Consider the following 12,962-nt stretch of genomic DNA (forward strand, 5'->3'; position numbering starts at 1 on the left):
GAGAGAGAGAGACTGCGGTGGAAGCGTGTCGGTGTTACCCAGAAAGCAGTTGGGCACAATATGGCAACCATAGACCGCAACACCATGAGTGAAACAATGACTGGGGCAGCCTACTATATAAAATATTCGGGGACCACATATTCATTATTACACATCCACATTTGTAAAATACGGAACATATCGAGTCCCTTATCGATTCAATACGTGACGCTACATTTTACAGTCAAGTACGGTATGGTTCCGTATTTTAAGGGACGGGTGGCAACCTTATTTCAGACTCCTTTTTGATTTGGGAAATATAATAAATTGTATTCCACCCTCTACACGTTCTGGGTAACGGCTGTGGGGAATTAATATTACCCACTGACAACTGTAATTATTTATTATTTTCCTCAAAATCTCTCTGACTGCAGCGTGTTTTCTATGATAGATACCGTCAATATTGTTTAATTACTGTACTTGGAACGCTGATTGGTCAGTTGCTGACAAGTGCCCTGGAATGATTGGGGGAGGATTGCTTTACGTCAGCATGGGGGCGGAGCCGCCGTCATGTCAATTGTGCAAATGACTGTGTCTGTTCTGACCTACTTATATATTAATATTAATATTACCTTACTTTGGAATTAATATGACTCTATTCTCCTATTGTTTCAATTTTATTTTTGTAATTATATGAACATATTGTCACAATACTGTGACTACATCCTTTTTTTTGTTTGTTTTACTTGGCCCAAATACACCATTGTACAAGTGCTAGTGGGATTGCTGAAGTTTATTTTCTATTCAAATTAATGTTGGTGGTGGAAAACCATTTTGAGGTTAATGCCACTCTGATTATGCTCCCTATAAATAGCTTTTTTATATCCTTGCAATTAAGTTAAATGACCACATTTTTCTTATGCGTAGGTCATTGTTTTCTGGCAGTTTGTCAACTCTATAAGTATCACTATGTTGAAAAGAAAGAGAACTGGACTGAAGCTCAGCAGTACTGCAGAGAGAAACACACTGACCTGGTCACAGTGACTAACATGACGGACATGGAGAGACTCCTCAGTTCAATGAAGAAGGGAAAAGATGGAGCTTGGATTGGTCTGTTCTACCAAACAGATGGTACTAGAACATGGCATTGGTCTCTGCCTGGAGTGGAGCTCAATGAAAGTGAGATAATGTGGAACAAAGAAGAACCGAATGACAAAGACACTGAAAATTGTGGGTTTTTACGCAAAGACCTCCAAATGGGAGATGTGTCCTGTAAAGGAGAATACGAAGACACAAGCTATTTTGTTTGTTTTGATGGTGAGGATAATTTTAATGGATGCTAAATTAGTTTTAGAATTATAGTTTTTGTTTTTTTGTGTTTTTTTAAAATAAAATAGGTTAATCCTGAATTTATATTCAGCTTTCAAGTGGTACTGAAAAAATAAGAGTTGTTCTTTGACATTCTTTCCTCCACAGAGAGTAAGCAAAATAAGAAATTTCAAGTGATAGAACAAAAGAAGACCTGGCTCAAAGCTCAGAGTTACTGCAGAGACAAACACACAGATTTAGTCAGCGGTACAAACCAGCTCAAGGATCCCCAACTCGAGAAAGAGATCAAGTCCGTGAACACATTTGTGTTTGTCGGCCTGTTCAGGGACGCCTGGCGCTGGTCAGATGGAAGCAGTTTCTCTTTCAGACACTGGCATGAAGAGTTTGATGATGAGCAGGAAAATGACGGTCAGTGTGCCATGACTGTGTTTAATGATGAAGGCAGATGGGAAACTGACAGCTGTAATGACAAAAAACCCTTCATCTGTTATGACGGTGAGCTTTTTGTTCTTATTTTTAAAATGTCCTGGCCACAAAGCAATCAGAATTATCGTCTAAGTGCCAATGATTAGCCTGACAGATTTATTTTCAAAAGTGGAACATTACAGCTTTCTATATAATGTTCCACTACACAAGACATAAAACAGGTGCATACTCATTTGACTTTACACCTATGTAGACATGTGATCATACCTGAAATTTGGAGATATTCTTTTCAAATAAATCTTTTGACAAGCCATTAGTTCAGAGTAAAAGTCTAAACAAAGACAACAGTGAGATTATCTATGGGTATTCATTTTTTTTATTAATTCAGATAAAGTGATCCTGATCAAAGAGAAGATGAACTGGGAGGACGCCTTGACCTACTGCAGAGATCACCACCATGACCTGGTCACCATCACCAACATGGATGATCAGAGATGGATCCAGGAGAAAGTCAAGAACGSATCGACTGATTATGTCTGGATGGGTCTGCGCTTCACCTGCACTCTGGATTTCTGGTTCTGGGTCAGTGATGAGGTGGTCAGCTATCAGAACTGGGCTTTAGATGGACCGATGGACGACTGTGACATGTCTGGAGCCATGGAGACGGGAGGAGAATATAAGTGGTTCAAAATGAATGATAATGAGGAATTTAATTTCATATGTTCAACATCCTAAATCTTACAGTAATTTTCATTCATTTGACCACTTCTTCACTTCTGTGGGAAGCACTTTGTTCTTCAGAGTTGTACCCACCAAATCTCACTACCGTCTCAGACCAGATCACCGAGAATCACTTTTTATCTTTAGACAAATTTACTCCACATCATTTTTGACACAAACTTTGATCTTAGGTTTTAAATCAGGTTTTAAGCGATCATAGATAAGCTGACTCCATTCTTTAACAACACAGAGGTTGTTCTCATTTCATGTCCTCTTAAAGATGAGTTTTAAGACGGAAAATAATGAGAAATTATTTTGATTGGTGTTTTTCACTCAGTAACAGCTCATCATTTAGCACAACGATCTGAACAGTAAATTCAGCCATTTATGTACTTCTTATTTATTAAATAAAAGAGACTTTCTTACTTGTATACTATCTTGTTTGTAAACAAAAAATTTCTTATATGTCTTATAAAACGACGATTTAAAAGGCAAGGAGTGTTTATTGGCTGCATTAAAAAACGTAGCAGTGCCTGTTCAGTGCCAGTGTTGTAAAGGTCAAACGCTGACATCTATATCTTACATTCTGCACCTAGGAAACAGGCTAAATAAACCATTTACTGAATCTTATCAGCAGTTATCTGTTAACACCAGGAAACAGTATGTAAATTAGAGAAACTGACATTACGTTCATTGTACCTCAGCTGTTCCCAGGAAGCCTGCTAATATAAAATCTAAAACATAATAGACACAGTCAGTCTAAGAGCCGGGTTGGCCAGCAGCTGTTACAAACAGGTGTTTCTTTACACCAAGGTATCAAAAAAACAAAACATCAACAAATCAAAAAATAGGTGCAAAATAAATATTTCTCCTTAGAAATATTTATTTGCAAAAACTTTATATTTTGAGTTGTTTTCTCTGCTGAAATTACATCATCACTCAAATATACTTGAGTGAGTTATAAATATCTCAAATTTATAGCATTTGCTTCTGTCATATTAGCTTAGCATTGATATTATGTTGGTATAAGTGGATTCTCAGATGTCTCTAAGACTTAGGGACATCTTAGTCTGTAAGCCAAGACTAAGCCATCTTAGTCTTGGTTAGAGTTTGCTACTCTAACCCAAAGAGTAGCAAACTCTTCTGAACGCTGATAATATCCTGGTTAAGCGGGAGTAAAAGTGTGGCCTTCTCCCTTTAAGTGAACTCTTTATTGTGGATCCTCCATGTTGTATTAAAAGCCTCACATAGCCTGAAAGAAACTGTTGGTTGGTGAGTAAAACAATGAATTTTTTAGGGGTTGAAACAGCTTTCAACATCTGACTTAGAGACTTTGCCACTTAGAGACTAAGTACCAACATTGACTTGCTTACCAAGTCAAGTCAACTCTGACTTAAAAAAATCACGGTTCCCCGGGTATTTACCATTTCTTCCCACGGCGCCACTCGATAATGGCTGCGTAGGTGGCAATATGATTCCCATTTTGGTCCCTCTTGGAGTCATCATTCAAAACCCACTATGCTACTGGTTTTTACTTCTCCAAACATCCCAGAATCTTCCTGTTCACTTCGCTGCACCACTGCAAACATCCTCTCCTTGAATTCTGTGGATTTAAGCATGGCAATGGAAATATACTCAACTCTTCCTCCTAAACCAGTGTTTCTCATCTTGGACAATGTCCTCTGCTTTATCCAAGCTATTATTGAGACTGTCCATATTTGGTGGTCTCAATAATGTATATTTCTTCATTTGGTTAAGGACAAAAATTCCACACATAATAGCAAAAGTTCTTCTGTTTTTTTCCTAATTCTACCAAAAGAATTAGGAAAATTATGAAAACGATTAAAGTTAGTTTTTATTACAGGATTATTTCTATTCTGTTTTTACTAAAATGGAAAATAACTAGGATCTTGCTTTTCATAAGGCAAGATCGTTTTTTTTATTTTCATTTCATAAAATGTTTTCCATATAATATAAAAAATGTATGTAGTTTTATGTTTCGTTCAATAAAGTGAAGTGTTTGTTAATGTTCAAAACTTTCCCCCGTGTGATAAAAATCTTTTGACTGTCGCGTTTTGCAATTCAAATGCTAACATTTCTAACTTTTTGCTTATAATATATATAAAGACCAGGATGTTTGTGAAAGTCCTGTGTGATAAATATGAAAAACAGAACAAATATAGCACTGAGGGCAGCTCCAGCAACAGCTAAGAAATATAGTTTTCATAATAGCAGGAGACAGGATTCAAATAATTTATGTTTTTTCTATATAACACCAACCTTTGCTGCTAAATTTAACTCATAAATAGACTTATTTAGCTCAAGAGACAAGTTTGGCTTAAAGAGCAACCAATAAAAACAATACTACACATTTTCTTTGTCTGATTTAACTTATCACACAGAGTGGCTTACAAACACGTCCGTGCGTTTTTAACATGCCAAATGCGTAGGGCGAGAATAGTGCAAAGCTAGCACCTATGTCAGCCAATCACAATCCTTCAAAACAACCACTGACTTTCTGTTAGGAATGAAACGTGACGCCAGTAGGTTCAGACAGAGAGGCTGAACTAGTTCAAAGCGAGTAGACGGACATATTGGTGCTTTTACAGTATCACCAGAGTCCTCAAATGAGTTTCCCCACCTGAAAAGGGAAACTATGGTGGAAAATTAAAAAAATTAAAATGAATGATATCCGAGGTAAATATTACCAAGCTGTTGATGCTTTGTAGTTTAATTGAGGATTCTAAATTAAGCTGCAATTTGAATGAGAATGGCTGCATGTCTGTTTATTGGCTATAATTCAAGTCACCAGTCTATTATTGAGAATAATAATGTGGCCAGAATGATTTTCTCTGCTAGCCCTTGAAAAGTGAAAAGAAAAAGCGTAAAATGCCTTAATCATATTTAACTTGATCTATAATATAATTTTTATTCTACAGACGAGTTGCTTATTGGTATTATTGAGTTTTCACTTTAATTTCCTACTTTAAAAAGTGCATCATTTTAAAGAGTGTAGCTATGAGCGCTAGGCGTGGCTAACAGCTAGCTCTGAGCACAACAAGCTATTTTGCTGGCCGTTTTTACTTTTCAACTCAGGACAAATACATGGATATTATTTACAAGCAATTATTTACAAGTGAGTGTTACTTTTCTATTACTTTCTCATACAGACTCTACCTAACATTTTTCCATTTTAATTGTTCACATGTGCTTTTTGAGCAGTTTGGATTGATGTTGAGCTTAACATAGAAACGTTTTGCTAAATTTCTGACTGTTCAATTATGTGGCCCTGTTGCCTGTGTATTTTGCTTAAATATAAGTTGAGATATGTTGCTTGGTATATTCATTGTTGGGCTGCATTGGTGTTTTACTTGATGTATTTTTATGTATTTGCACATTATTGGATGCCTTTGGCTTGGTGTGGTGCACAGGTTTTGCATTGTCCTGACGCCTCGCCCCTAACTGAAACCCGATGGCGCACCACTGCACTAACATTAAATATAAAAAAACAGATACTACACAAAAATTATATCTAATTACATAAAATATAATAAGAAGGACAAATAGAAATAGTTATGGTAAATATAAGATTAATATTTTACATAAGGTTGCTTTCCTCCTCAACTCTCCTAATATTTCAGGACTTGCTCTCGTTCAATCATGCAAATAAACAGCACGCCTGCATGACATGGTGTTTTCATAAGGGAATATTCAAATGCAGTTCTTGAGCCATCAAAAGCGATCTCCGTTACAACGACTGGGCATTTTGCAGAACCCTCCCGTCAGCAGAACAAGAGAAAAGTCAACCATCCCAGCAAGAAAGGGAAAAACGTAAGTTTTATCTCTGTGGAGGAAGGAAATATAATAGAGACGCATGTATGACTGTATTAGCAGCAGGATGTGTATGTATAGTTGTGGAGTTTTCTTTTTCTATTTACAAAGACAGAAACATTTGAAATGGATTTAACATGGTTCTTAACTATAATTGAAAATGCATAATTTGCATGTAAATATTGCAGTTTCCTGTAATTACAAAACATACATAAAAAAATTAAGCAAGTTTAAGCAAGCTGATTATAAAAGAACCTGATGGATGAATTTGTTTTCAGTGTACAAACTATCTAAATATTTGAATTTGTCCTATTGAGACAAACCTTCCTTACATTTTAAACAAAACTCTCTATAAATCCATCTGACAAAGCAAATATGGCTCTGGGTTTGGCTTTAGGTCTATCACAACTGCTACTGTGACAAGTATTAATCCTGAGATTGAAAGACAGATGACTGTGACATGTCTGGAGCCGCAACACAAGTTGATCCAGCTAAATGGTGGAGAGAATTTCAAATACCACCAAGCTTCTAAATATCGTATGTAAACCGGTACAATTATTTGGTCGTGCGGTCAATTTACTTTCTCTTTGCCTAAAAGTGACTTGACATGGTACACAGCTGCACTCATTTTGTCCTTATAATCTCTTTCATTGGTTGATGAGTTGTAGGTTAGTAAGAGTTACAAGAATTAAACACTAATCCCTGCTTCAGCCAACAAATGTACTATTTGCACTTTCTGAAGTGAAGAAATTAGGGAAATATAAAACCCGTTAGTTTACACAACTTTTCTAAATACGTTAATTGGTCCAACAGAGAGCAACCTTCCTGATCCCTGAACCAAAACAGTCTAAAATCGTCAGAAAGAGGAACCATGCAGCGGAATTTGCTTCTGTTTGTTTTGATGGGTAAGTGACCACATAACTGCAACGGCTTTTAATTAGAGGTTAGTTTACAGTCATAAAATTCCTCATAAGGTAATTATAAACACATTTAAATTTCTGTAAAATTGAAACTGAAACTAGATCGTCTTGTTGGCTCATTTTGTGCTTTCTTTCTATTTCAGGTCAGTGTTGTTTCATGGACTGTCAGCTCTATGAGTATCACTACTTTAATGAGAATAAGACCTGGACTGAAGCTCAGCAGTACTGCAGAGAGAAACACACTGACCTGGTCACAGTGACTAACATGAAGGACATGAAGAGACTCATCAACATCTCAGCTGGAGATCAGAGTGAAGCTTGGATTGGTCTGTATGATCAAACACATGGTACCAGAACATGGTACTGGTCTCAATCTGAAGTGGAGTTCAATGAAAGTGAGACAAACTGGAATCCCTCAACAAGGGAACCAAATGATTCTGGAGGGGTTGAAAATTGTGGGTTTATGTGGAAAACCCTCAAGTGGGGAGATTTGTCCTGTAATGATCGTTACATTTTTCTGTGCTATAGTGGTAAGAATATATTCCCTTTGTTGTTAGTTTATTATTAGTGAACGTATAATGAACTGAGCTAAAACTGCGGCAGGAATGGAAAACTAATTAACTTTGAATTGTTTACTTATATTTACCAACATTTTCACTCTCTTATTTAGAAATGTAAAGCGTTCTTTACCTTTTTTTTGCTCTTTTCACTGCATAGAAACAAATGAATCAAAGACATTTCACTTGATTCAAGAAGCAAAGACCTGGCTAGAAGCTCAGAGTTACTGCAGAAAGAATCACACAGACCTGGTCAGTGGAACGAAGCAGCTACTGGACCAGCAGCTCAAAAATGTATGCAGCTCTGTAGGACAAAACCAGTATATACTTAACGGTTTATTCAGAGACACCTGGAGGTGGTCAGATGGAAGCAGTTTCTCTTTCAGACACTGGAATCTGCAGTTTAACAATCAGAGAATCAACAGTGGTCAATGTGCCGTGACTGTGTTTGATGATGAAGGCAGATGGAGGAATGAGAACTGCTCTGTGAGAAAACCCTTCATCTGTTATGATGGTGAGATTTAATTTGAATTGGAATGATAGGGATTTTTGGTATTATCATTTTGTTGTTACTTTCAGTCTAATGTTAGAGCAGTTTAAAATGTTTTCTTCTTTAGTGTGTGTATTAACTGACCTGGGGGTCACAGCTGCCTGTTCATCTTCAGGTGAAACAGTTTGACCAAGATTTGAACCGGGCTCAGGCCGTAAATYAGATATCGCATCTGGAACTGGGTTGCTAGTTGTTTAGGTAAATTGTTTTACGACCTTTGCTKTGTTTAGGTAAAATGTTTTACGACCTTTGCTGTTTTTTCTCTGCTGTCTATCTTGCCTATCCTCCCTCTTTGAAGTTTGATAATAAAAGACAAGCTGTATCCAAAGATTGGCAGAACACTCTGTGAACAGCTCTGAGAAGCAGTTGACAGAGTCTTCTCCTTTTGCTTGCAGAAGTTTAGTCATAAATTCATATACGTTGTCTGTGGTTCTTTTATGTAGGTTCTAGGAAAATACCTATCAGGAAAGTGTTTTAAATATTAATCTGATTATTTTTCGTGTTGCTGATAGGAGTCTTAATGTTTTCTTAATGGGATTTTTGTGGGATTCACTGTTTACACGCTTGTTTACACACAGGGCATTTAAATGGACACGCCCCTTTAAATCCGCCAGCTGCCTTTAATTAGCCGTAAAACTAAGACATTTAGTGCAAAACTTGTAAACTTGTATGCAGGATAGTTTTCGAATGATAAAGGCTCTTCTAGCAGACAAATAAAACTTTTTTTTAAAAAGTCACATGTCCTGGTTGTTTACGGAGAGAGCCGAAGGGTAGCAACATTTCTTCTCTTTCAACAGAGTGTTATTCAAGCGCCAGTTCCACTTTCCCTTTTTAAAATCTAATTTAGGGTTCAGCAACACAGGAGCATGATCTGATATGTGAATATTGTGGTATTTGCAGCTTGATACTGATCCTGGCAACCTAGAGTCCAACAAGAAGTAATCAATCCTAGAATAGGACTTATGTACTGCTGAAAAGTATGAATAATCTCTCCCGGTAGGATATAGCAGTCTCCAAATGTCAACCAAATTGTGGGATTGTAATAGATTTTTAAGGGACTCACCGCTCTTGAATGAACTGGACTGAGGGCATTGTCAATCTAAAACTGGGCCCAGGATTAGGTTTAAGTCCCCACCAACAATTATATTAGAGCCCACCCAATCTGGCACTACATTAAAAAGGTCTTGAAAAAAGATGGGATCATCAAAAATAGGCCAGTATATATTTATTAGTGTCACTGGTGCAGTATTTAGCAGCTCACTTACAATCACGTACCTTCCCCTTTGATCTGAAATTGTCTGCTTATGAATGAATGGTAAATGTTTTTTAATCAAAATTGCCACCCCTCTAGTTTTGTGCTGAAATTTGACTGGTATACATGGGAGGCCCACGAGGGACTAAGAACTTTAGCAGCTGTTTTCTTAATTTGGGTTTCCTGGAGAAAACAAATATCGGCCTTCAGTGAATGCAGGTGTGCATAAACTTTACCTCTTTTTAGAGGACTATWTATCCCGCGGACATTCCAGCTAATCAAATTAACACCGCCCTTACTATGTTTATCTGGATCAGTTGTCATTAATTTGTGTGCATTTTCGTAACTGTTGCATGACTGTGAAGATAATTTTAAGATATTCAGAACACGCCGATGTGTAAGAAACAGCCTTCCCAGTAACATAACTAACCCTCCCTGCTACCAAACGGAACCCGGAGCGGTGTCTCCATACCCCCAACTTAAAGCTAGAATTAACTGTTCACCAGGGGGCGGACAAGTAACACAGCTCCCCATCTTTCCAACTAGAGTAGCTGCTCAATCCTACACAATGAACATATCAAAATAGATGATTTACATTTCTCACCCAATGGCCGAATCCTTAATTGCTCGCTTTCTCAAAATTTTAAGTACAACATGAGGATAGTCTTACCACCTGCTTCATTTAGTCCCAGACTGCCAGTCCTCGATCTCCCGGTGTTCTGTCAGACAGCCATACATGCCAGAATAGCATACATGTAGTAAGCACGCATGCACATTCTGCCAGAGGTCAGCGATACTGAGAGGAGTCGTCAGCTCGTCATACGCGAGAACTGAAAACAAGAAGACCCAATAAAAAGTCATACAGAATAAATATAAAATATTGTGATCATAGCGTATAATTGTCTGACAGAAATAGCCGTAAGTTTGTCCTCCGTGTATGACGATCTGACAACGCATGGCTATCTGTCAGAACAGATAACAATGCTATCTGCCTATCTGTGGCTTCCAGTGGAAGCTTCCAGTGGATAGCATGCTATCTGGCTATCTGTGGCTTCCAGTGGCTTCCACTGGAAGCCCCTGTGAAATGTATCGGCTTACACTGGAGTGTTGAACCTAACGGTATTGTTATTCACAGTAACCAGGAACTGTGCAGGGTATCGGAATCCATAACGAATCCCCTTGGACCTGCATTGCTCCCTGATAGCTTGGAACGCCTGGCAATTCTTCATTACTGCTGAGGTCAGGTCAGGAAAGATGAACACCAAACCACTGTCATACTGCAGAGGACTCTTCTCCCTCGCCAAATGTAGCACCCGTTCCTTCTCTTGAAAATAATGCAGCCTGACAATGATGGCTCTCGCCTTCCCGTCTTTAGCCTGCATCAGTCTCCGGTGTGCTCCATCCACCTCAATTGGCCGATCAAAGTTGTCTACAACCAGCAGTTTAGGCAGCAGGTTGCAGACAAAGTTTGTCGGTCTACCATTCTCTGCTTTCTCTTGTATGCCCACAATATCCTGCTAGCGCGCGCGCGCCTCCAAATCATCCAGTTTAGCTTGCTGCTGAGAGCATTGGGCAGCTAGGCTATCATGTCGCTTCTCCAGCTTAAAAATCCATCTATCTTGTGACACGACTGCGGCCTCGGTTGATGTCACACGGTCAATTATATTGGAAAGCGCCACTTTGAGACTGGAAATTGATCCATTGAGCTCCACAAACCTCATGTCGACCGTGCTGCTAAGCTTGCTTATGGCTGCTAGGACTTCCTCATTTGTGGCGGATGGACCCGGAGGGCACGTGGGGCTTGTGTTAGCATTAGCCACCTCGACGCCTGCTAGGTTATTCCGGTTGTCTAAGGTCTCATCCCCCGAGTCTTTGTCTTTCCTATTACCTTTGGGCTTCGTCATCTTGTTCATAATATGATGGGACACTACAAATATGCTAAGCAGAAGTTTAAATATTATTTAGGGTGAAATACTGGTGAAGCATTTTTTTTTACTTTCTGTGATTTTGCAAATAGATTACCTTGATATTAGCATAAACTTTTAAATTTGGTGACACTGTTTATGTGTCACCAACTACTTATTTCATGTTTGTGTCATGAAACAGATCAAGTGATCCTGGTCAAAGAAAATATGAACTGGTCAAAAGCCTTAAACCACTGCAGAACTCACCACCATGACCTGGTCACCATCACCAACATGGATGATCAGAGATGGATCCAGGAGAAAGTCAAGAAKGCATCGACTGATTATGTCTGGATGGGTTTGCGCTTCAATTGTACTCTGAATTTCTGGATCTGGGTCTGTCCCGGGATGACCACCTTTAACATCTCAGATGGAGCGACGGATGACTGTAACATATCTGGCTGTATGGATGTCAGAGGACAACATAGATGGTTTGATAAAAATGCTTCAGAGGAGTTTAATTTTATCTGTAAGGTTTAAATCTCACTAAATGCTTTTACAAGATTACTTGGTGTTTCTTGTTTTTAAATTACTGACAGTAAAGTGTAATTGCAGTTCTGGTAAGAACCATACTTTTTTTATATTATATTGACCCAAATGATCACATAGTTTGGTGGAAACTTTACACTTAAAGTACTCTAAACAATTTGCTGTGAAGGTTTACAGTGAAAATTATAATCATGTTTTGGAGACTTTTAGTGAAAAGATGTACATGTGCATTTTTCTGTAACACTCTGTTCTATAACTGTTTTTATCATAGCAGGAGTGGGATCAGTTTTCAATTTATGTCAGGAAATGGTAGAAGGTACGGCCATACATCTGTGAGTTTTAACATTGGTAAAAAAGTAATTCTTGAAGAACTTCCTTTACACTCTGGCCAACCGAGATTATGTCATAAGTAATTTGTAGTTATTTTTATTATAGGTGTGGGCATTTCTAATTTGTTTTGTACAGAGTTTATGCTTTAATGTACTTCCTTTCAATTTTAGTTGATTTTTTTTACATTTTCTGATGCTCATGTAAACATAGTCCCAAGTTCACTATGGAAAACAGAGTGGTGGAATAGAAATCAAGTAAGAACGAGCTGGAAATGGGTGTGGTGCTTTGCTGTTCATCAGCTATTGGAATAAATAGTATGATGGTAGTAAAGTTTTGAGAAAATATTTTAAACTCACCCTGAGTGACTGCACAGTTACAGATTTAATTTATGAATCAACAAATTTTCCAAATGTTATAATCATTTTCCACTGGCTATTGACTTAAACGGAGCTCTCATATCGTTCTATAAAGTTACTTGTAAGTTTTGTCTTATTTCAAGTATGCTGAAAAHTTTGCACTAGAAACTAGACCAAAAATACTTTGTAAGATTTACTGTTTTTGCAGTGCAAAATAAACACAGGCAACCTCTATTTGTTGTGATTTTATCAGCAAAAA

The 12,962-nt window shown here is 37.9% G+C and overlaps 1 protein-coding gene across 1 annotated transcript; it reads left to right on the top strand.

The window, feature by feature from the left end:
• The first annotated feature begins 1,028 nt into the window (after positions 1 to 1,028).
• LOC103480317 (C-type mannose receptor 2-like) lies at positions 1,029 to 12,310 on the top strand. The gene is made up of 6 exons (XM_008435206.2): positions 1,029 to 1,158; positions 1,456 to 1,716; positions 2,123 to 2,374; positions 7,349 to 7,600; positions 7,923 to 8,276; positions 11,671 to 12,310. The coding sequence occupies exons 1-6, from the start codon at positions 1,029 to 1,031 to the stop codon at positions 12,006 to 12,008; spliced, it is 1,587 nt and encodes a 528-aa protein (XP_008433428.1). The 3' UTR covers positions 12,009 to 12,310.
• The last annotated feature ends 652 nt before the right edge of the window (positions 12,311 to 12,962 follow it).

The sequence above is a fragment of the Poecilia reticulata genome, linkage group LG18 (assembly GCF_000633615.1).
Source record: "Poecilia reticulata strain Guanapo linkage group LG18, Guppy_female_1.0+MT, whole genome shotgun sequence".
Taxonomy (NCBI): Eukaryota; Metazoa; Chordata; class Actinopteri; order Cyprinodontiformes; family Poeciliidae; genus Poecilia; species Poecilia reticulata.